The 25,360-nt window shown below is 31.4% G+C and overlaps 1 protein-coding gene across 1 annotated transcript in view; it reads right to left on the bottom strand.

Moving 5' to 3' along the window:
* The window catches only part of LOC108910726 (filamin-A), a 110,779-nt gene that overhangs the window by 16,159 nt on the left and 69,260 nt on the right, over positions 1 to 25,360 (bottom strand). Inside the window, exons 4-10 of the mRNA XM_018715424.2 lie at positions 19,673 to 19,894; positions 16,348 to 16,676; positions 15,944 to 16,293; positions 15,741 to 15,886; positions 9,676 to 10,505; positions 486 to 675; positions 117 to 434 (exon numbers count right to left, since the gene is read on the bottom strand). Of these exons, the coding sequence (XP_018570940.1) occupies positions 117 to 434; positions 486 to 675; positions 9,676 to 10,505; positions 15,741 to 15,886; positions 15,944 to 16,293; positions 16,348 to 16,676; positions 19,673 to 19,894 (2,385 nt within the window). The remainder of the gene's footprint in view (positions 1 to 116; positions 435 to 485; positions 676 to 9,675; positions 10,506 to 15,740; positions 15,887 to 15,943; positions 16,294 to 16,347; positions 16,677 to 19,672; positions 19,895 to 25,360) is intronic.

Below are 25,360 nucleotides of genomic sequence, written 5' to 3'. Positions count from 1 at the left end.
TTGTAATTACCACATATGTGTACTTTTAAGAATTTAAAGCAGCTCTCTTATTGGAATCACATATTTCGGTCGAAGTAGTAAAACTTGTAAATAAATAAATGAATAAAAATCAATACCATTGAATGAAATCCTCTCTCCGACATTTCCTTGTGTTGTAGGAATATCAAGAATCCTTACATTATCGGGATCGAAAGCTTGGCAAGTGAAAGGGCTACCGCTGACATGTTTGGCCTGGTGTAGAACTTCAATCGTGTGAGGGCCAACTTCTCTGGATGTAAATTCAGCTTGGAGTTTCCCGGTTTTCGTTTGATAACACCTTACGGGTACGGCTGATCCGGTAGGACCGCTTACGACAACGTCAAATTCTCTAGCGGATCTTCCCAGAGTTTCAATGTGGAAAGAAGTGACTTTTCCGACTCTGGCTTGATACAAACCTAAAATGAAGATATGAAATATTGAACGAATGATTAATTAGTTCTACCTACCTAATCCAGCCGCCCACGGTTCATTGCCAGGACCTTTAACTGGTACTTCTAGGACACCAAATTTGGGGACACTGTTGTAAAACAGGGTAACACGGTGAGGGGCTGCTTGTACTGGATGAAAGACGACTTCCCACATATTAGCATTTGTAGGGCTTTGTCTCACACTGTGAGCTACATTTTTGTTGGCAACCTAAATAAATATATATTAAATGTAGATTAAAGAAAACATGTGACAGAAAATATGAAATGGATATTGAAACTAGTACGAAAGTCAACGTTCATTGATAAAATCAGTTTACTTAATTTCATTTTATTTTAATAAATTCAAGACGAAATTAAATTTAATTCACTTTAGTAGGTACTATAATTATCAATTTATTATTGATTGAATGAAAGCAACTTTTTTGAAATATACTAATATTAAGAGCACTGTAAACGTTAATCTGAAAATTATAGTTTCTTCTTAATTTACGTAATGGAAAAATTAAACGTTTTTATCACATTCACAAAAAGTTACGTATTTCTCAAACTAAAAGTGAGATTTTAAAAAAAGAAGATAGATATATTTAGATTTGGTTTATAGAGTTTCGTGGCAGTTGTCAATGGTTGAACTATTTCCAGGCTGGTTGCCACGTGAGACTTCCTGATGTTTCGAGAGATATATGGGTCTGTTAATTTTTTCGTCTAATACGTCGCTTGAAACGTTAAAAAAGCTAAACCGACGACGCGTGTTTGATCTGTATCAACGTCAATTATTTTCAATCGTAATCACTCAAACTTGGTATACTGTAGTTTTTTTCGTCGTTGAATCTGAATTTATGTACTGTCAAAAATTAAAAGTCCGATATAGCAAATATAACTACCAAAAGTGCTACTGATGATTTCAGGCTATTGCACGTTTTTCCATCTAGCATTGTACTATACTGTTTGTGTATCACTATATATGTAATGCTATCGATAATAACACGTTTTTGCAATAAATGTGCTATTTTATCGGAATAATGATTATATTTTTCTTTAATTTTTTCTGTTGTTCCTTGACAAACTCAAATTTTCTTGCTCAACATAGCCTCACAGACGAAGGTCAAGTATTACGCCATATTATTTCTACATTTGAAGATGGAGACAATTTAAGATCTACACATTTCATAATTTCGTATTACACACTTTAATACCATAACCAAACTCTACAATAAATAAAAATAGTATAATAAACCCTAAATTCCTTAACTTAAAACCCAATAAGTTTACATTACATAATTATTAAATCCATGAAACAAAATTATATAAAAACTTAACAAATCACAATTTAAAATTATAAATAATGTAGAAAGTAAAAAAATTGACAAAAATAAAAAATATATAAAAACAGAAAAAAAAAATAAAAACAAAAAAATTAAAAATATATACAACAGAAGAATAAAAAAAATGTTTCTTTGTACACTGTAACATAGCTAGGAGATAGGGGGTTATGTAGAATTGGGCTTAAAGAGTGTAAATTTTCAGGTAATAAAATTTTCAGTTTTTAGTGTAACATGAAAATATAAAGTATGTAAATCTTAAATTAAGTATGTATATCTTAAATTATGGTATTTAAAATCATATGCTATATCATACTAGTGGATTCTTAATTTTTAGAAGATATAATGTAACCCAAACACATTCATTAGCACTTTTGGTAATCCCAATGTATGCGGGTGATTAATTAACAATGGAAAAATCTAAAGCTGAAGATACGACAAGTGAAATGGTAACCATTGACGCAAACATGTCTTATCCGAAAGTTGATAGTTGCGGAAATACAGGGTGTTGAAAATTAAGATTTTAAATCGTGGTTTTGCGATGATTCTGAAAATATGTAGGTTAGGAACTTGAAAATTTGTGAAACCATATTTTTTTTAAGCGACGAATAAGATGCGTGTTGCTCCTAGAGGGCGTCACTTACGATCAATTTTACCGAAAATTTAGTTAACTTTTTACCCTGTATAATAATAATAATAATAATAATAATAATGTCTTTATTTCCAAAAGAAAAATAAAAGTCATTCAGCACAAAAATAAAAAGGTTATCCATAGTTTTGGAAATCTCAAGGGGAAGTTCACAATAATTGTGCTCTACCACTTAACCCTTGAATACCACATATCTAATATATAAAGCACCGTAGTCAGTATTACATCACAGTAAACATATAAATTACAACAATAATAACAATAGTAGCGTTAAATAAGTAACATACCTAAGAAAATAACATTGTCCTAACAAATTTTTTGAACTTTGCACAACTAATATATCCTGCACCGAGTGTGACGCTGTTGTACAACCGGTATATATTGTATTTAAAACCTCTCTCAAAAAAAGACGTTTTATGTTGAGGAGGGCTGAGTAAACCTTTGGATCTAATATTAATATTATGCACATCACTGCGAAATACAATTTTGTTATATAGATAAGGTGGAGTCTTAGTAAGTAAAAGTTTATGAAAGAAACAAAGTGAGTAAAGTTTTCTCCGTTTGAACATATCCAACCAGCCAAGTTCATGCAACTTATGCGATACATGATCAAATTTACGAATACCAAAAATAAAACGTATACACGCATTTTGAACGCGTTGGATGAGGTTGCTGCTGTCAAGATCTAGGCAAGGTCCATATACAGGGGCACAAAATGAAAACTGGGATAATATCAATGTCTCACAAAGCATTCTCTTAGTATTTATGTTTAGATATTTACGATGGGGATACAGAAGCCGCAATCCTAGGTATGCTCGTTGGGCCATTTTTTTAACTTGCTCCCTGAATCTTAAGTTGGAATCTAAGATTAAACCTAAATTTTTTGCACTCTTAGAAAATTCTAGCAAATGCCCATTTATATTAATCTTAATTAATTTAGAGATATCAAAAGCTTTAGTCTTCTTGCCGAATAAAATTAAGGCTGTTTTAGAAGGATTTATACTAAGAGAATGCTGTAAGGAAATATCAAATATTGTATTTAAATCATCATTTACCTTATGCATAGCTGATTGATAATCTTTAGGATAAAACGAGTAATATAATTGAGTGTCATCAGCATACATGTGAATGGAGCAATATTTGACAAATTTTATAAATTGTGATGTATAAATTGTAAATAACAAAGGACCTAATATGGAACCCTGGGGGACTCCTTTGCAGATAGATCTAGATTGAGATAGGTTTTCAGAGACTCTTACAAACTGTGTCCTGTTATTAAGGTATGAATATAGCAACTTAATGCTGTCATGTTCAAAACCACATGATTTTAAAATAGCAATTAAAACATCGTGATTTATGGTGTCGAATGCCTTGCTGTAGTCAAGTAAAATTAGGAGCGTACATTTTCCCGAGTCAGTAGCGTCCACAATATCATCAATAATGTGCATTAGAGCTGTAGAGCAACTGTGCCCAGGACGAAAACCAGACTGAAAAACAGGTAAAATACTATAATTTTCTAAGTATTCACGAATTTGAATTTCAATTATCTTTTCCGCAATTTTCGACAATCCTGGTAAAATACTGATAGGGCGTAAATCAGAAAAAGTCTTAGGATCACCTTTCTTAGGAATTGGCGTCACTAGAGCAATTTTCCAGGAAGAAGGAAATTGACAGTCAATAAACATACTGTTAATTATATGAACAACATAATATAAAATATAGGGACAGCATAGCTTTATAAAAAATATACTAAGCAAATCAGCACCAGCCGATGAATTTTTTATAATCTGGAGGACATTTCGCACGGTATCTATTGAGACGAGTTTAAATTTAAAACTTGAGTTAAGAACTTTATTGAAATCATAATAATCAAAGATGCTAGAGTTGTCACCTATATTATCTGGAATATTGTCTATGAAATAATTATTAATAGCATCTGGATTCGATAAATTAGCAGGCAATGGCGAATTAGAGCTATTAGAAACAATGTTTAATGATTTAAGCTCCCCCCACAGATTTTTAGAATTTTTATTAGTTGAAATATAATTAAAATAAGACCGTTTTTCCACAATTTGAGCATGATTAACTGCATTCCGTAACTGTTTAAAATAGTTCCATTTAGCAGGAGAAGAGTTTCTTTTATATTCAGACCTTGCCTTATCTCTTTGTCTCATTAACAGTTTGATATTATCTGTTAACCAAGGGGCCTTCTTTTTTGTTATTCGTACCGTTCTCAAAGGTACATGCTTATTATAAAGGTTTGAGAGATGCAACGTCAAATGACTAACTTTGTCGTTAATATTTGTCATATAAAATAAATCAGAAAGCGGTAATCTTAACAAATCATTAAAAAATGTGTCTTCATCAAAGTGTTTGAAATCACGATAAGTGTAAAACCTTGATGTAACATTAGCAGGACTTGAAGAAATTTGACATTGCACAAGATCATGATTAGATATATTCAGACCTCCAACCTTTACCAAAGAGACAATGTTCAAATCATTACATATAATAACATCAAGTAACGATGCATTAGTAGCAGTTACGTGTGTAGCTTCATTAACAATTTGATGAAAATTCAGTGATTCAAGCATATTTAAAAAATAGCGAGTTGCATTCGAATCCAAAGATAACAAATTAATATTAATATCACCAAAACAAATAATATTATCTCCAAATTGCATACAATTAGATATAGATTCTTCTAAATTATCAGTGAAAAGTTTCGAATTTGTTCGAGGCGGATTATAGCAGACCCCAAATATGTAATTAATTTTATTAATAGGTACAGTAATCCAAAGCTGTTCTAGATCATTGCTGGTGTCGATGATGCTAAATAAATATGAGAACTTCAAATAAAAGGCTACTCCTCCCCCCCTTCCATTCCTATCTTTACGAATTAAAGTATAGCCATCAATTTTCAAAGATTGATCAGGAATGTACGAATTTAGCCACGTCTCACTCAATGCAAAAATATCAAAGTTATTTTCTAAAATATAATTCTTCAGAACATTAAATTTAGGTAGCAGAGACCAAATATTTAGATGTGCACATTTAAATGAAAAATTTACCATATATAAAAAATATACTTAATACTAGATAACAGAATAAGGTAAAAAGCAGATTTCTTACAGCTAACAAAAAGTAACACAATACTCTTTGCAAAGCAAACGAGAAAAAGAGACAGAGAAAAAAAAATATATAGTGTGCTCGGCATATTAATAAAGCAATACCAAAAACATTACAGTTAATTATTTCTCGGTAATAGATAACTATCAATGTCAGTAATACTTTTAAACTTTAACACTGAGTTATTAACTTTAGCAAAAACCTCACCATCATTTGTCCAAACATTACGAAAATGGAATTTTTCACAAGCGTATGAAAAGATTTTAAACCTTGACGGCGTCAAATCCTCCTTGATAGACAACCCAGTAGATTTCAACTTGGACTTATTACGAAACACAGCCCTCTTCAATTGATAAGTGGAGAAACTTACTAGAATAGCTCGAGGTTTATTATTACGTGCAGCCTTTCCAACATATGTCTAACATAAAATTATTTTACCATTAATTATGTACTCTTGTTTCATTTCGGTGGAAGCATTTGTGCTTAGCCACCCAGAAGTCCGAACTTCAATACTCTTAATTTTTCTATTTGGTCTCGAATTAAAGATATAGTTTACAAAGAATCTATTGGTTCGCATGAAGAGTTGTGGCAAAGAATACAAATCGCTTCCAACGAAGTCAGACGCAAGACCAATATGTTGTTTCAAACTCGAAAATCTCTCAGAAAACGTTCTGTAAAGTGTATCAGTGCAACGGTCGGTTCTTCGAACAATTACTTTAAATCATTATTACGTATTTCATTTGTTTTATTGTTAATTGTTGTAATAACATGAAGAAACACTTAGTTTGTTTCGCTTTTAATTTCTCGTATTATCAAAACATAGTGTTCTCGAAAAACAAGAGTAGATAATTAATGGAAAAATGATTGCTCTTTAAGATTTTGAATCAAGTTTCATATACAGGGTAAAAAGGTATTAACTAAATTTTCAGTAAAATTGGTCGCAAGTGGCGTCCTCTATGAGCAACGCTGAAATTGCATCACGCATCTTTCACAAATTTTCAAGTTCCTAACCTACATATTTTCAGAATAATCGCAAAACAATGATTTAAAATTTTAAGTTTCAACACCCTGTATTTCCGAAACTATCAATATGGCATGTTTGCACCAATGGTTACCATTTCACGTGTAGTATCTTCAGCTTTCGATTTTACCATTGTTAATGAATCACCCTGTATATTTGCTATATCAAATTTTTAATTTTTAACAATGTATTCAGATTTAGCGATCAAAAAACTTCAGTGACTTCGAGTGAAATTTGATATTGATACAAATTTTTGTCGCCTAACATGTCGTTTTAATCCACCTGTGCGACGCGACGTGCATTTAATTCTTTAGGGGTGCATTATCGGGTGTAGAAGATGATTGTTACGTCATATTTGATGTAAAATTCGTCGTCCTCACACACAAAATCGGCAGATTTTGTAAAACTTACTTCTTATGAAATTAACGGTACCTAATCGTATATTTGTAACGCATTATATTCAGGGTTCTATTACCATTAAATAATTNTTTGATCTGTATCAACGTCAATTATTTTCAATCGTAATCACTCAAACTTGGTATACTGTAGTTTTTTTCGTCGTTGAATCTGAATTTATGTACTGTCAAAAATTAAAAGTCCGATATAGCAAATATAACTACCAAAAGTGCTACTGATGATTTCAGGCTATTGCACGTTTTTCCATCTAGCATTGTACTATACTGTTTGTGTATCACTATATATGTAATGCTATCGATAATAACACGTTTTTGCAATAAATGTGCTATTTTATCGGAATAATGATTATATTTTTCTTTAATTTTTTCTGTTGTTCCTTGGCAAACTCAAATTTTCTTGTTCAATATAACCTCACAGACGAAGGTCAAGTATTACGCCATATTATTTCTACATTTGAAGATGGAGACAATTTAAGATCTACACATTTCATAATTTCGTATTACACACTTTAATACCATAACCAAACTCTACAATAAATAAAAATAGTATAATAAACCCTAAATTCCTTAACTTAAAACCCAATAAGTTTACATTACATAATTATTAAATCCATGAAACAAAATTATATAAAAACTTAACACATCACAATTTAAAATTACAAATAATGTAGAAAGTAAAAAAAATGGACAAAAATAAAAAATATATAAAAACAGAAAAAAAAATAAAACCAAAAAATTAAAAATATATACAACAGAAGAATAAAAAAAATGTTTCTTTGTACACTGTAACATAGCTAGGAGATAGGGGGTTATGTAGAATTGGGCTTAAAGAGTGTAAATTTTCAGGTAATAAAATTTTCAGTTTTCAGTGTAACATGAAAATATAAAGTATGTAAATCTTAAATTAAGTATGTAAATNAACGGTATCTAATCGTATATTTGTAACGCATTATATTCAGGGTTCTATTACCATTAAATAATTATAAATTTTCAGTTGTACATTTAACCTAATTTAAATTAAATTAGTACCTAATGTTAATACCAAAAATTCCAAATTCCAAAAATTTTATTTAGATTGTTCTTTTGTACAGATTTAAAAATGTCGGTTCAAACAATGTAATAATAGTACCTCTATTCCCGAATTTATAAAATATATTTCTTTAGGTTTGTTAAAGAGAGAACGGGATATTACTCAAAAAAATATATACTTTTTTACGTCTAAGTAGTAAACAATTTCTTTTTTTAATTATTTTTCAACTGATAGCAATTATGTTGTCTCCAAATTCCAAAAAAATTTAGAGTGCATAATCCAAATTTTATCTGGTTATGAAACTTCTGAGAATGAGAAAAATAACCCGTAGCCAATGACCGCAAAAGTTTAGTTTATAAGATGCAAGATGTTCCTTAATTGCTTGTTTTAAAATATTCAAAACGTCTAAAGATAAGCGAATTAAAATATCTAAATATCTTGCAATTATGCCTAATCTATTTTGGTCCCACAATTTTTTATTTATTTAACATCACATCATTAAAATTTGGAATTTTTTACATAAAAAACGTCTTATGTTTATGTATTAAACTTGTTAGTTTTTTAGAAAGACTACACCATTTGACTACGTAATTTTTTTCTTCATAATTAAATAATTGTGCAAAGAAGCCGAAATTTCAAAGTTTTGAAAGTTTTGTTTAAATATGTGAAAAATTATTAGTCCCTGGTTTTACCAGTTCTTGAATAATTTTGATTCATAGTTGTCATTTGGACTTACAAAGGATAAAAATTGAAATATTTGTGTACATTTTTATTGGTTTATCGTTAGGCGTTTCGAATACATTGAACTATTTCCAGAAATTTCAATTTCAATACACTGTAGAAATAATAAAAAAATTAATGCCGATGTTTATGAGAACAATAATTTTATTTCGTGGAATTTCTATCTTCAGGTAAAGTTTGGTTTATGCAGTAGTAGTTTTAAGGCTTTTACGGCCTGTGTTTATATTTATAGTTAAAAGTTTTTCGGATTGTTATGCGGTGGCCTATATACCTTGTCGTCGCACATTCATAATCATGGATTGGAATCATTGCCCTGTCTTTGTTGTTCTCGGGCCAGACTGTGTGATAGCTGACTTGCTGTAGAACCTCCCTTATATTCAATTCGGTTTGGTTTTAAGGCCGCTACTGTCACTTCTTAAACAATGGTGGCTTCCTAAGATGTTCCGCAGTGGCCAGTTACAGATACCACTGTAGAACGACTCTGAGGGTCACCATCGTCTGAAGAGCGGTTTCGTCCACAGCAGCCTTAGAACCAACAATAAGAACTCAACATCAAGGTGGACCTAGTTCGACAACAAGGGGCAGGTGAAAGATTCCTAGCTACGTAAGTTTGTAAATGGCGTAGACCAGGTATATAGACTGCGGTATAATAACCTGAAAAATCATCGTAATATGATTTATGCGATTTGTTAAAACCTATATAACTCTAACGATCAGATTCGCAATAGCAGATTGGAGTAAAATCACATAAAACTGATATTTAGGTACTCAAACAATTCCCTTCATTCTATTTGTAAATACTCTCGACCTTCTCTCAAACAACCACATAATAATTGGTTACTAATATGCAAATGAAAGTTAAATTTTCCGCAATCGATTTATTAGTTATATGAAAAAACTTACCTTGACTGCAGCTGTTAACTTTCCAGGGCCAACTCTGTTCATGTTGATTCCGATGACTGCAGGTCTGTGACAAATAGCTTCTGGCGCATTGATTATATCGATTTTGGTGGTATCAAACACATGAAGAGTTCGAGTGCCTACTATCTCATTGTCCTTGATTATCTGCACCCGATACGTTCCGGTTTGCGTTAAGTTAAATTCCGCTTTGTAGTTTTTAACAATATATTTGGCGTGATGGTTGTTGGGATCACTAATTTCTATTCTGTGACTGTCGCTAGGAAGGTCGATGTAGGCTATTGAGCCTATCTGGAAATACTGCGTCGATTCGACGACGGTGCAATGAAAGGGACTTCCTAACACTGTCATGTCGTTAAATGTTATATTAACAAAGTGATCTTCGGCTGTAAGAGGGACAAAGGTGACGTCGTACAACCCCCTCGCGCATGCAACGACCTCGGCCTTTATGGTGGTGTGCTGCGTGGAAACGACGAGTTCCAGGGTTCCTTCACCGGCCTGGGCAGCGTCCACGCTGAACGTTACGGGTTTTCCTACTTCTGCGGGGCCGATATCTCTTAGACTCAGATCATTTATGGATCTGGACAGATCATTTTTACGTCCGGGCAAACCGGTCACGATGACCTTATTCACGTCATACACATTGCAACTGAACGGAGAACCGATGACATGCTGATCGTTTATTAGAATGGCTACCGAGTGGCGGCCAACGTTTTCTGGGATGAATCTCGCTATATATACGTCTTCGTTCACGATCAGTTTCGTTGGAAGGATTTTCCCGTTTGGCGCTGTGGCTATGATCTGAGGTTCTCCACCTAATGTAAGAAGTATTTATATAGAAAGTAAGATCGGAATAAGGCTTGCTCCGTGTAAGTGGAAAAGTAAGGTGTGGCGCTGTTGATGTTGTGGCGATGGAATTGCAGTCCAACCAAGAGACAGACGTGCAGGTCGTCAAATGTAGAAAATGCTCTCATTTTGTCACGTTTATAGATGCACATTATCGCATACTGCTGAGATTTATTTGTGTATTGTCTTTGTGGGTAATCAGACGGAATATGATGCATGAAAAAGGAAAAACATTTCTAAATGTATTAGTCTTTATTATTTTTATAATAATTTTGGAACTCTTAAAGCAGTGTACTTCAGTCTACACCAGTCTCGTGTTGGAAATTTAATTCTGTTAAAATCCAAACGGCAATTGTCATTCTTTTCTTTCCCAATGTGTTCCCTTTTTAATTTAACGCAGGCATTGCTTAGGACTTGGGGCTTTTCGTATACTTGATAACCTGTACACATCGGTTTGAAAGATTTACGGAAACTGTGCGGTACCGCTGAGAAAGAGATTTGTAACGGATATCTTTTATTGGTACTTATTTAACATTATTTTGTAGCATTTAGTAGTATATTTTTTATATTAGTTTAGTAGTATTTGTTAGTATTTCTTTTAAGAAAATTGTCTTGCTGTATTGAGACACAGGCAGATCTGTAGCTTGTTTTATGACTTTGTAAACAGTACCACTTATTGATTTATTTTTCTAAAATTTTCATAATTTTTTATAGTACCTAACCAAAACTTTGGCAAAACTTTCGTGACATTTATAATATTAGAAAGAATAAGAAACGGAAACTATATTTATTTGGCCCAAAAAAAATTTTTACGTTGTAGATGTTTTATAGTGTGTACTGTTGAAATTGAAGAGGGAAAATTCTGCTTGTATTCAAAAGTACAAAAATGAAGTTCTATGTGAGCCAACAAGAAACATACAAATAAATCAATATTTTCAAAGTTTAATATGTACACGATGTCTCCAGATCATCTTAAAAAAAATAATAATCCCAATCCGTTGAAATGTACTTAAATTGTAACATATTTTCATTATTAATCAATTAAGTAGGCCTTCACATAAGCAAAAAAAAATAATTCAGTACAAAAAACTGCTATATTCATATAAGATATTAAAAAAAAATGCCGAGAAAATTATTCACAATTAAAATTTAAAATACATTTTAATTCTAATTTACATATCGTAAAAATTTTCACCTCTTACAAATTACATATACAGAATGAAAAAAATTTAAGTGTCAATTGCTTAAAAGTTAAAACATTTTTTAATCAAATTAAATTTTTTTATATCTTATGTGTACCTATACAGGGTGTTCCTAAATAAGTGTCGCAACGGAAAACTGTAAATTCCTCTTGAAAAAAGAAACATTTTTTTCCTCTTCCATTTTTCTCTCCGGGTTTTCGATTTCGAGATACACGGTGTCAAAACTTTAATTTTTTTTTAGTTTTTCGCCAATATCTTAGGAATCGTTTGAACTACAGGACTGAGCTTTTGTACACACATTACCACTATTAATAGCTACTTTTTCGCACCCTTCTCGAATTCATTGGACGTGCCAGTGGTGGAGATTTTAAGGTATCGTAAGGGTTTTTCCCCCCCTAAATTTTACGCCACTGGAAAAATTGACTTTTGACAGCAAATTCTAAAGCGCCAATGAATTTTACACAATAAGAGTTCTCTTGGTTCATTGCTCTAAAGTCAACCGTTTTCAAGAAAAATGACTTTTTATGAACAAAAGCAAACATTTTGCTAACGTTTCGAAAATCTTTTGTAATTCAAAAAATAGGTAGTAATAATTAACAATTTTAACGAAATTTAACAACAGATAGGATTTTAACTTTTTTTTATCAATTTGGCGAGTAAAATTTACAGAAACTGTTCAAAATTACGTCCGTTGGCTTGAATGCACGCATTACATCTTCTAATCATGTTTCTTTCTGCCGCTGCGGCTTCACCTCTATCGGTCAACTTTTCGATAGTATTGACATGGAACGTTAGCAAAAATGTTTGCTTTTGTTCATAAAAAGTCATTTTTCTTGAAAACGGTTGACTTTAGAGCAATGAACCAAGAGAACTCTTATTGTGTAAAATTCATTGGCGCTTTAGAATTTGCTGTCAAAAGTCAATTTTTCCAGTGGCGTAAAATTTAGGGGGGGAAAAACCCTTACGATACCTTAAAATCTCCACCACTGGCACGTCCAATGAATTCGAGAAGGGTGCGAAAAAGTAGCTATTAATAGTGGTAATGTGTGTACAAAAGCTCAGTCCTGTAGTTCAAACGATTCCTAAGATATTGGCGAAAAACTAAAAAAAAATTAAAGTTTTGACACCGTGTATCTCGAAAGCGAAAGCCCGGAGAGAAAAATGGAAGAGGAAAAAAATGTTTCTTTTTTCAAGAGGAATTTACAGTTTTCCGTTGCGACACTTATTTAGGAACACCCTGTATGTATATTATATAGATTTTTTTGCGACAAGATCAACTTAATCTTTAAGAAATAAATATAAGTTATTTTATAATTACGTAGTTCGTTTACTAAAGAGTCAAATTTTGCAGATTCTTTTTACACCAAAGGCGATCTGAGAACATCCTGTATATAGCAAATGTTGAAAAATGGTTACTGATTTTTTTTTGAGTTCTAAGGATCAGTTGGCAACATAAAACTATATTTCTGTACATTCACAAAACACAAGAATTTTTTAATACGACAATTCGTATTTTTTTCCATAAGAAGAAAAGTAAAATAGTTTTCTCTTTGTAACATAATTCGTGTCTATAAAACGGTATAAAAACTGATTTAAAACACAAAATCCACCATTATTATTAACAAAAATATGTATGCAGAGTTGTCCTTAAGAACGTCACTGAAAATAAAAATAGTCGATTCTTCAGATTATTTTTAGGAAAAAGGACACTTGTTCCAAACGTATGTAGTTTTTAAATATCACGTATATGTAAAATATTAGATATTAGTTTAACTGTGGCTGACAACTTAAGTAATGGTAAAAAATTCATTAAATCTGCAATGATTTTATGACTGCTTGCACCCTAAAAGTTTGGTAATTAGAGACTCTTTTTTAAATACAAATGTAACCGAAATGTTTCACTAGCAATACGTTTGTGACCACCTCATATAACACCTAAATAAAAACACTGAAATAAAAAATTAAAATGCTTGTGCGACTATTACGAAACAAATTTATGATGTAAGGAAGTCTTATACTAATTTATTTTGATATATTTCCGACTATAATAAAATATGACTTATAATATAAGTATAACCACATTTATTAAATTGTCTTGCTGATTTATAGTAGCCTTTATATCTGTGCTATACATGGTCAAAAGGATGAACTGATGAAAAATGATATATTCAAATGCCATCTCAAATTTGATTGGTTTATTTTTTATTTTCATGAGATTTAATAAACACTGAAATATATAAAACTATTATGCATATTATTCAGGAGTTGATGGAGTTGAAAAGATGGAAAACTTTTTTATTTCTCGTTTCATGAAACAACTTCAAATGTAGGAAAATGTAGTATTAAATAGGCCAACATATACAGGGGTCCTCTATAAAGAAATTATTAGAAAGTAGTATTAATTCTTAACTATATATTAAGGTGGCCCAAAAAAAACGAATATTTTTTTCGTGCCTCTTGTGAAAATATGTTAGTTTATCATGTTTTAAAATCCCCCTAAAAAAATCAGCTCAAAAAAAATTTTTCAGAGGTCGCTCAAGATTTTTAAAAATTTCCAAAATCTTCAAAAATTGATTTAAAAAAAAAATTTTTCTCGTTATTTTATCATTTTCTACGTTGAAAAAAATCTCGATTCTGAAAATTTCAAATCGATATTTTAATTTCTAAAGCCCACTCATAATTATTTAACTTTAAAAGTAGTGCACCTAAAATGTATTCGAACGACCTCTAAAAATAAATATCAACGAGCTAATAATTTTTTTTATTGAATTTGATGAACAAAAGAATAGAAATAAATCACGAGACACTTAAAAAATTTCTCGAGGCAAAATTTACTATCGCTCCGAGTATCAAATATTTATAATTTTTTAATTTTCTAAAATTTAAGTGTCTCGTCATTTATTTCTTCTTCTTTTGTTCATCAAATTCAATAAAAAAATTATTAGTTCGTTGATATTTATTTTTAGAGGTCGCTCGAAAACATAGGTAGGTACACGGTACACTACTTTGAAAGTTAAAATAATTATTATGAGTGACCTTTAGAAATTAAAATATCGATTTGAAATTTTCAGAATCGTGATTTTTTTCAACCAAGAAAATGATAAATTAACGAGAAAAAAATTTTAAAAAAATTTAATTTTTGACGATTTTGTAAATTTTTTAAATTGTTGAGCGACCTCTAAAAAATTTTTTTTTTGAGATGGTGTTTTGAGGGAGCTCTTAAAACATAATAAACTAACGTATTTTCACAAGAAACGCGGAAAAAATATTCCTTTTTTTTGGGCCATCCTACTATACATATATGTAAATATAAACATTCTTATTGGGTCTAAGAACCGAAATGAACATTAGGGCGGGTCTAGGAGTTCCAATAGTAGGTCCGCCCCTACAAAGCCTAGCCCGAGAACATCAAGGGCAGGTCAAAGATTTATAGCTAAAGCTAAGAAAGTGAAAGGTAATTCTGGGCGGTGAAGAGGTACACAGGTACCACCTATCGTACCTACTTTATAAGTTTTCTCTCTTCTTTTCTGCTTCCGTTGAAACACTGCACATGTGTCAATAAATAATAAATTATTAAAAGACAAACTCACAATTAACAGTGAAAAACAAGTAGGCGACTGAATTATATTTAAACAAATTTTCCAAATGAATGTATGAGTCTTTTTTTGACAAAAAAACATTTATAACTCTTTTTCCAGTATCTAGTAAGTAATAAAGGGACTATGTACTTATTTATTTTTCTTTCTTGGCGATTGTCTGTTCCCTTACAGAAAATACGAAGATATACACAAGCAGAATGGACGTACGGCATCACACCTTACCATAAAAAAACTATGAGTAAAAAGACCACAGATGTCGACCGTAGTCTCTCTACAGTGAAAAATGTACGGTGACGAATGTGTATATCACCGAATATGTATATTAAAACTGCAAGTCCGTCACCACAACGGCGCCTCACCTTAACTTTCCGCTAGTGCATAAGGGCCTGAAAAGTTCTATTACCTGTGACGCCTTCAATTTTAATTTCAGCTGGATGCCCTACCGCCGACAGTTCAATTCCGGAACCAGACACTGGTACCCTGGGCTGCGTATTTCCAGGACTAATCTTGCAGTTGAAAGGCGATCCCGGTACGGGTTGTCCATTGAACCTAAAATATCAGTCACCTGGTAATTGTTGCCACTACGCAAAAACACCATGTACTTACCTAACACTCAGAGTATGTGTGGCAGCTTCTGTCGGCTTAAAATTAACCTTAAATCTAGCGTTTCCCTCGCTTTGAACAAAATTGGGAACGTTTCTGCCTCCAACTGCCACGATGATCTCCAAGTTACCAGCACCAGCTTGCGATGCGTTGATACTGAAAGAAACGGGTTTTCCAACAATTCCATCAGTGATATCTGTCACAGTGACACGATTGGCATCATAAGCTTTTATAAGGAAAGGACTTCCTTCTATGTGTCCTGATGCCAAACGAACCTCAACGCTGTGGTCGCCTACGTCTATTGGTGTGAAGGTCACATCGAACTTCCCCTCCGTGTTTTCTTGGAGACTAACCTGGGGAGCATAAACTTTTTCATCTGCCCAAGAAGAATATCTTCTTCAAACTACCTGAACAACCAAAGGTCTACGAGCAGGTCCAAGGATCTCTACTACGGGAGGTGACGGACTCTCGACGACAAATGTGCAAGGTCGACCGACCGAGACTTTATCTAGGGTTTCAAGGGACAATATTCGCGCAGCAGGGACAACGTTGCACTTAAATGGGCTTCCGGGGACATCTTGACCGTTAAATCTCAAGTCAACGGAATGAACGGTGGCTTCTCTGGGTGTGAAAGATATAGCGTACGTGTGAGGACCCTGGGCTTGTGCTGAAGTTGGCACCAAACCTCCATTCACCGTTACTTCTAGGTTACCTGGACCAGCTTGGCTGGTTTCAACTGACATAATTTATTAATTATTATTAACAGTAATGAATAGTTTTATAAATTATACATTAACGATATTATTCAATTTACATTATATAAAAATTATTAATAAAAAAGTCACTACTCAGGATAAATAATTTCAAAGTTTACCTCGGAATATTCTAAGATTGTCAGTTCCAGTTTTAATATACAGTGTGTCTCCGGATGGGGTACCGCACTCTTGTGAACTTTTTTATTGTTGATTTTTCGAGATAAATTATTCTTGATAACAAGTTTTGCTTATCTTGGGAAGCAATGGTCAGTAATCAAATATGTAATAAAAAGTGCCTTTAATTTTTGTTTTCGTTAAAACTGTCTTTAACAAAGTTGTTCGAAAACCCAAGAATTGCTGAAATACGGGGATTACTCAGAAAAGAACAATAATCATATTTTTCAAATAAAAAGACGCCGCAATTTAACTATCTTATATACATAATTACCATGGATATTTCCTTATCAATGTCAAAGTCAACATATTTATTTTTTATTAAATGCCCACCCAATAATTTTTATTGATAATACTAACCTTAGAGCAAAGAATTTATGTTGAAATGTTATGGAATCGGTAATGTTTCATATTGATATGCAATACACATTTTTAATGAAAAGTATCCAAATGTAGCTGTAACTCGTAGAGCAGTTCGCAAGCTAATTATAAAATTCGATACCACTGGTGATGTATAAAATATTAAAAAGATAAAAAAAGAATACAGTGATATCTACTGTTGTAGTTATGGACTCTGTATAAGACAATCCAAAGATATCACTCAAGAAAACGTCAGAAAACAGAGATATTAACAGATTTCATATTCAAAGAATTTTAGTATACAACAAAATCTATCCATTCAAACCAGTCTTTAATCATAAATTGCTTGATGGAAATAATGGTCGTTATTTGGACTTTGGTTTACTAATGGGCGAGAAACTGATTGAAAACATATTCTTTCATCACAATGTTTTACTGATGAATCAATATTCGCAATAATGGTGTGGTTTTCTCTCAAAATTGTGGATACTGAGATAAAGATAATCCAAATTTTCTATTTTCGAACTAATAGTCAAAAATTAAAAAAAAATAAATGTCTGGTATGGCATAATGTATCATAAAATTATTGGTCCTTAGTTTTTGGAAGAAAATCTTAATCAAAATTCGAATTTGGAAATTCCCAATAATTTTATTTTGGCAGAACTATATAGCGAAAATTTAGAGTTCAGAAGAAAATTATATTTCAACAAAACGGATGCTCTGCACATTCCACACTTCTAATGAGAAACTGGCTTTATTTCCCGAACAAATTGATCGGACGCCATGTCGCGTGCAGGCCAATACATTGGCCAGCACGGACACCCGACTTATCCCCATTAGAGTATTTCTTATGGGGATTCCTAAAGCGAAAAGTGTATTCGAACGATTTTGACGATAACATTGATTTACTTAACCCAAAAATTTAGGGAGCTGTTGTCACCATAAACGAATAAATGATTTCGTCTGTGTACAAGGAATTTAGAAAATGATTAGTAAAATGTGTTGTACTTGGAGGTTTACAAGTTGAATAGGACTTGTTTCGTTGTTGTTAATTCAAGTTCTAATTTGTTATTTCTACCTTTTAATTAGAAAAGCTACTTTTATTTGGTCTACAGGCTACCGTGGCAGTTATTGGTAGAATAATTTCCGGGTCGGTTATCACGTGGTTTTTTGACGTTTCGAGAGACTCTTTTCAAAAACTCGAACACTTTCAGACTTAACTTCTGAGGAAAAGAGCGATATATATCTCTTGAAATGTCAAGAAACCTAAACCGACGCCGTGGCAACCAATCTGTAAATTGTTCTACCAAGCTATATTTGTATAACATTAAATTTGGAATAAAAGTTTACTTAGCTTTTACAATTTTTGTTTGCTTTAAATAAGATAGTTAAAAATCGAGTCTTCCTATTTGCAAAATGTGATTATTGTTCTTTTCTGACTGAAACTCGTATTTAAGCATTTCTTGAGTTCGCGAATAACTTTGTTAAATACAGTTTTTAACGATAACAAAAATTAAAGGCGCTTTGCTTAGAGAAAATTTCACATTCGGAAATTTTTCGGACGTCCTATATATTTTATTACACCCATATTTACTTTTTACTATACAGTAGCCCATGGCTGCCCAAGATAATCAAAACTTTTTATCAAGAATAACTTTTTGTCGAAATATCAACAATAAAAAAGTGTGATACCCCATCCAGGGAGTCCAGGGACACACTGTATTTATGTTTTGAATCGGTTTTTTCGTTTTCTTAAATAAGAAGTCACCTAATGCCAAAAAATAATGGGTGATTGTCAGTTCAAAATGACATAAAAATTGATAACATTTTTACATCAAAATATGTTTTAATTAAATAAAAAAAACAAATGTAACTCTTTTATTAAAAAAATAAATATACCAATACTTTAGTCTTCGCACTATACTAATATACAGGGTGTTTCAAAAATATGTCATTGTTCATGGAGAAATTCCAAAATTAAGACAAAAAGTTTCTTTTAAGATCATTTAATTTTTGTTTTTTTTTTCTAAGATCAAGGGTGTTAATACTTTATTGTTTTGATTTTTTTCAATGATGACTATTAAATAAAGTGTAATTTGGGTTGTGAAAAGATTTTAGAATAGTACCCATTTTATCAACAAAATGACTTATTTTAACACAGTCACACAAAATGGTGAAAATGACCACCATTAGCTGAATTTGATTTAAATTACTGATGTTGTTTCGGAAAAAACCATTCGAAACAACTGAAGAAATAAAAAATAACATCCTGTATCTCAGAGACAAAGTAATAATGCGCCCTTGTTGGAACTTTTTATGTTTTTAATTGACGAGCGCTACCTTATATTTTTTACAAGTTTATTATTTTTTTTGGAAATAAAGCACCGTAACATACAACCTATACGAGTAAATCATATAATAATCAGATCATTTCTCAACTCACCTAAGAATGTTACTGACTTTCCCACAATTCCACTGGCCGCCTCTTTAACCTTTATGGCCTGCACGTCGTAGACTTTAGCAGCATACGGACTACCAGCAGTTGGAATACCATTGACGCTTACATTGATGCGATGCTCTCCAACAACCCTGGGCACAAACTCTGCCCTGAATTGGCCGTTTCCCAAGGGCTGTACCTGCGTAGGCACCGCTTGGCCGCCAGGTCCTGGACGATTCGTCGTGAATGTCAGTCATACGAAAGGATAATATGGAAGGTTGGTGAGGAAGGAAATAGATTTAAGGACAAACAGGACTAGTGCTGTTTAGTTAAGCATTTGTGAATAAATCAATACGTATGGCAACGAGTATTACATAGTTCTCTTGCTTCGATTTGGAATGTTTTTCCTTTCCATCTATTGATAGGTAGGTATATTCAAGCAATACAGTCGTATTACTAGATGACATAATTGCAAACTGTAATGTATCAAAATATACCCATCTCTAGACATGTTAAACAAAACTAACCACGATCATCTTCATGGGATGCGGGTGACCTTTCTGTGCTTTGTGCATCCAATTAATGAACAAAGTTGCCTTTTAATTAATAATATTATCCATTACTTTTACAGGCGCCCATTAAACCAATGCATTACAATACCCACTATGGATATAATCTTTTGTTATAATGGTCATGATCTACATCATTAACTGTGTCTTATTTACTGTTTTCTCATTTTAATCATATCTTATATTATTGCTTTAATCTCGGCCACTAAATCTAAGCGAATGCAAATACTGTTAAAATATTGTTTAGTTAAATCTCAGGATTTTCTTAAGGATGATTTTATTTCTGTTACCCTTATACTATAGTAATTATTTGGTAGTTATTTTATCTTAACTTTATGCCCTGATAAACAGAATTGTAGGCATTTGAAGTTATATCGTAGCGTTCTAAAAAATTACTATTCCTTATGTATGTGGTATGGTTTGTTATTACAGGGTATACCAATGACGTTATGAGAAATTGTCAGGACTGATACATTTCACCAAACACGAAAAACCAGAGTAACATTTTTTTTGCTAGAAGATTCCTAAGGGTTCCAAGATTTTCAAAATTTCACAGCCTCCTACCATTAAAGATACGATATTAGTATCTGTAATGGTAGGAGTATAAATAGTTTCTGTTTGTAAAATTAAAATTATCCAGTGTTGACGCAATTAAGAAGAATTCGAGGTGTATAGCTCAAACGAAATGTCAATGTTGCAGCAAATCTTATTTTACTGATTGTTCACTTGTAAAAGCTGCCGAAATTACGTTAAAAACTCATCAGCTGATCACATAAAAGGACAATTAAATTTTATTGTAATAGACGAATTTCGAGCACTATTCCAGAGGAAAATTTAAAAAAGTAAAGAAATGTAAAATTTTAAAAAGTTTCCGTTGAAAAAAATTGAATTATTAATCGTTCCGATTTTATTTAGAGAGCAGTTGAATTTGAGTTTTTTTTAAATCAAAGTACCTATAGCTTCGTTACTTATAATCCGATTGAAAAAATTCTTGAACATTTCTGATGTAAATTTTTGTGTTATTCTCAGTGGTATAGTTCTTCTTTATTAACCCACAGTTTTAGAGAACTCTGGCCATATTGAGTTTTATAAAAAATAATGTTTACTGTTATACGTGTTAGGTACCTACATAATATTTAAGCAAAGGAAAATTTATCAATGAGATTACAAAGAACGGAAACAATTTCGCTTTTTTTATAGGATCCAAATGAATAGAAATTCAATTGCTGTCTCTGGGGAATCATAATAAGCATTGAATTCTGGGTTGCTTTGCCAATTAGAGGTTTTCTTTATCTCTAATACAGAAATCCTTCTGATAATCAAACTTATTTCGGTATGTTAAAAATCAACTATTTTGCATTGTTTTTAGGCTTTTAACTATCAACGAACTACAAAAAATCAAGAAATATAAATTTTGATCAAACATCATTCTCAAATTTCTAAAAGAACATTCTCTGTGACATTGACTACCTTTTTCTTATTATGATACCCCTCGGACTCTCTTATAATTCCAATTGAATTGATTGATTTTTCTTATAATTAAACTATTAAGAGAAAATATAAGTACTATATCTCATGAATTAGTCCTGAAAATTTCTTTCGACTTCGTTGCTAGGTAAACCTTCTTTGTATCAGCAAAATTCGTAGTAATTTCTATAGACATTACAATAAAACTGAAGAAATTGTTTCTTATTGCCTCTTCTGCTATTAAGTGCAATATAAGCTAATAAAATAAAAAAGTGTAACTTTTCCTATTATTAATTTCTACTTTAGATATATGAAAACTTAAATTGGTATATTTTCTTCATGTAATTCCATGTTTTTTTTCTCTATATTTTCAAATAAATATTTTCAGACAATACTTGTACGCTGTGTAAAAATGATACTATCTGAATTAATATGTACACCCTAAGAACTATGTAAGTTTTACAAAATAGTTTCACATTATTATTTTAACAATATTGTGTTCTGTATGTAAATTTGTTTACACAATGTACTCATGTATGCCTACAAAGTAAATACTTACCCGAGGAACTACTAACAAGCTAGTGAAAAAGCCAAAAAAACAGATGGTTTAGTAAGAGCAAATAGATATTGGACATGAAAAAACCACAACCAGTATTAATACAGAGAAAAGAAAGTACGTTAGTAGGAAACCTCGTTCTGTTGCATGTTTATTCAATGCTGCGCGTTTTTATTAAGTTTTTAATACCGGAATTTGTGTCGAATATTTTACATATTGTAATATATTACCTGCGATTTATTTAATAGGACAGGAAACCGTTACACGAGATGGGTTTGTCCATCGCAAATTATCATCAAAGAACTAGAGCAGTTAAAAGTAATTGAGTCACATTGCAATATCTTGTTTGTTATTTTTTTGGCATAACTAAATAAAATAGTTTATAAATATTATTTAGTTATCATATGCTCAATTAAAGTTTATTTTATTACTGTTTATTTTATTTCTAGCTGTATTTTCATACTTTCTATTTGTAAATTATTTAGAACAAGAATATTTGGGTTTGTTACTTCCCACTTTTCTGCACTAAACGATTTAGGGTCTTAAATGTGGGAGTAAATATTTACATTTAAATATTAGCGTTGAGAAAAATCGGTGTCATTGTTTTTATTTATACTAAACTAAAATACATGACTAAGCCGTTTCAAATTTAACCTACCATTAATTTAAAGTACCAAAAACTTTACTATAACGTTTTCTCGTTGCATATTGCTAGGATGCGTCATTTTTAAAATAAATGTGAAAAAAGTTGGTTGAAATAATAACTCGAATCTGTTATCTATGAATTAAATAAAATATTGTGGATTCCTTCACCTTTCGTTTGTATTATAACTTTAATTTTGCATGTCGATAATGAAATATTTCCAGATATATACGAGTACACAACTTTTTTATTAAATCGTGACATTAAATTCGATATTATTAGTTAGACTAGTATTTTCGTCGCTTTTTGCACTAAATACTGCATATTTATGTTTATGGTTTTTAAAATATATCTTTGCTTTGAAATATTTAAATGTGATACATTAAATATAAATATAAAACAAATTAGATTCATTTATTATGAGCTTTTAGCTTTTAAGGATATGCTTGAAGGATATGACCATATTTCTTCAGGATACACCACGATACAGTTTTACCCTCGATTTTTCGTCTTGTTTAAGGGTTATTGAATATCTAATAAGAAATATTTTTCGAATTTTTCACTATTTTTCACTTTGTTAATTAGAAAAGTGTATACAAATTTTTTTTAATATTCCAAATGAAATTATAAATCCATTTAAAAAAAAATCAAAGCATGCTGTCACTTTTATGTTAATCCTAGAAATCCAAATTTAACTTATTATTACCATTATTCCCCTTAGAATGCTTTAAACAATAACAAAGGTCACTTGATTAACTTGATATTTTCTTAGGAACAGCTGTAGACCTATTCTAACTTAACTGATAATTCTACATACATATTTCGTAGGAGTTGGTTTCGTGGGTTAAGGTCAATTATTCAACTGGCGGCGACAAATAGGAAATAATGTGATATGAAGCCAAGTGACACGCTCAAGATAACGCTCTTGGATCGGTAATTATATTTTCAAGGTCACTTAATGAGCCAACAACTACATACTTCTGTGAACTCAATTAAAAATACGTTACTGTAATTACCACCCAAGCGTGATGGTCAACTGTTTTGTATCTATTTTTGTTATCATATGCTTCTAGAAAATTATGTCTACCATCGCTGTGCAAGTATAATAACAAGTGATTTAAATATTTCTTTGTTTTAATTTTTCTCTTAACATAGTTAAGTTTACCGTTAGAGTAGAAAAGAGGAAAAATATTTTTATTATAATAGGTATTATATTGTAAATATTACTAACAATTTTTGTTAATTTTTAAAACAAGTTTTCGATGAAGGTTTTTAAATTTGCATATACAGAGTGTTCAGTATAAGAGTGCATCGCCTTTAATTTTAAACTACACAAAAATGTTGTTTAATATAGGTTCGAAGTTATGTCTGAATTTTAGAATAAAATAAAGGAAATTGTTGGGTAGAATAAAATTTGGGATTAAAAAACCGTCAAATTAAAAAGTTGGCTTGATGGTTTACTCGCTGTGCAATCGTTTAAACATAACTTATTAAAAAATTAAAATAAAAATAAAATGCGAGAAAACGAGAGGCACTAATTTTTTTCAATTAAGGTATAAACTTTTCTTTATAAATTGGAAGCATATGGATAGAGATCTTTTAGCTATACAAACAGTGGCGGCTCTTGACTTTCATACCAGGGAGGGCGGAAAAATTTAGGTAGAAAGTATTGAAAAAAAAATTAAATATAATTGGAGTTTTATTTTAAGTGCTATAGAAATAGAGGGAAATGTGATCAATATTATTTTTTAAAGTAAAAGTCCATTCTCCTATTTTTGTCCCAAATAAACTTTTCAATTATTTTTCCATTAAAGTTTGGTATTTCTTGCATCATTTATTTTTCAATAGATAGCATTAATGTTAGTCTGCCTTTACAATTAATTAAACCTTAACAGTCTTTTAAAAAAACACAAGAAGCAATACGTAAGTAACACTACACCTGAATAAATTACGTTTAATAATTAAAAAAGCCGTGAATAGCTACTATTTGGTTACGGTCGTACTAAACAAAGCCGAAATTGCATGTAAATGTGTTATCCCCACTCGTTTTTTCACTGCTGTGCGACGGTAACCATGACCACCGCTGTAAACACTTTACAGATGTAGGAGCGAGCTACGCAGAGCCCACGTATTCAGAGTTTTTGAGACGAATTTTGCAAGTCGAGTTAAATTGACTGCACATTACAAATTTAACACTTCCTTTTTAATGTGTTTCTAAGGCTAATCTATTTAATTGTTACAACATTGTAAACTAAAATTTAAATTATTTTTTTTACTATACAAACATTTAGGAGGAAAAGATATACAAATAAAATAATTTCACAAGCCGAAAATAAAGTTGTTGAACACCATAAAAATCGACAAAAAATAAAATCCAATTATTTTTCCATACCTCTTGAATAAATTAAAGATGCGGTTTTCACAGTTCAATTCACTCTACCCAATATATATATATATAT

Source organism: Anoplophora glabripennis, unplaced genomic scaffold, assembly GCF_000390285.2.
Source record: "Anoplophora glabripennis isolate ALB-LARVAE unplaced genomic scaffold, Agla_2.0 scaffold467, whole genome shotgun sequence".
In the NCBI taxonomy this organism is placed as follows: domain Eukaryota; kingdom Metazoa; phylum Arthropoda; class Insecta; order Coleoptera; family Cerambycidae; genus Anoplophora; species Anoplophora glabripennis.
The sequence above is the reverse complement of the archived record's forward strand: the minus strand, read 5'-3'. Positions and strand labels throughout refer to the sequence as shown.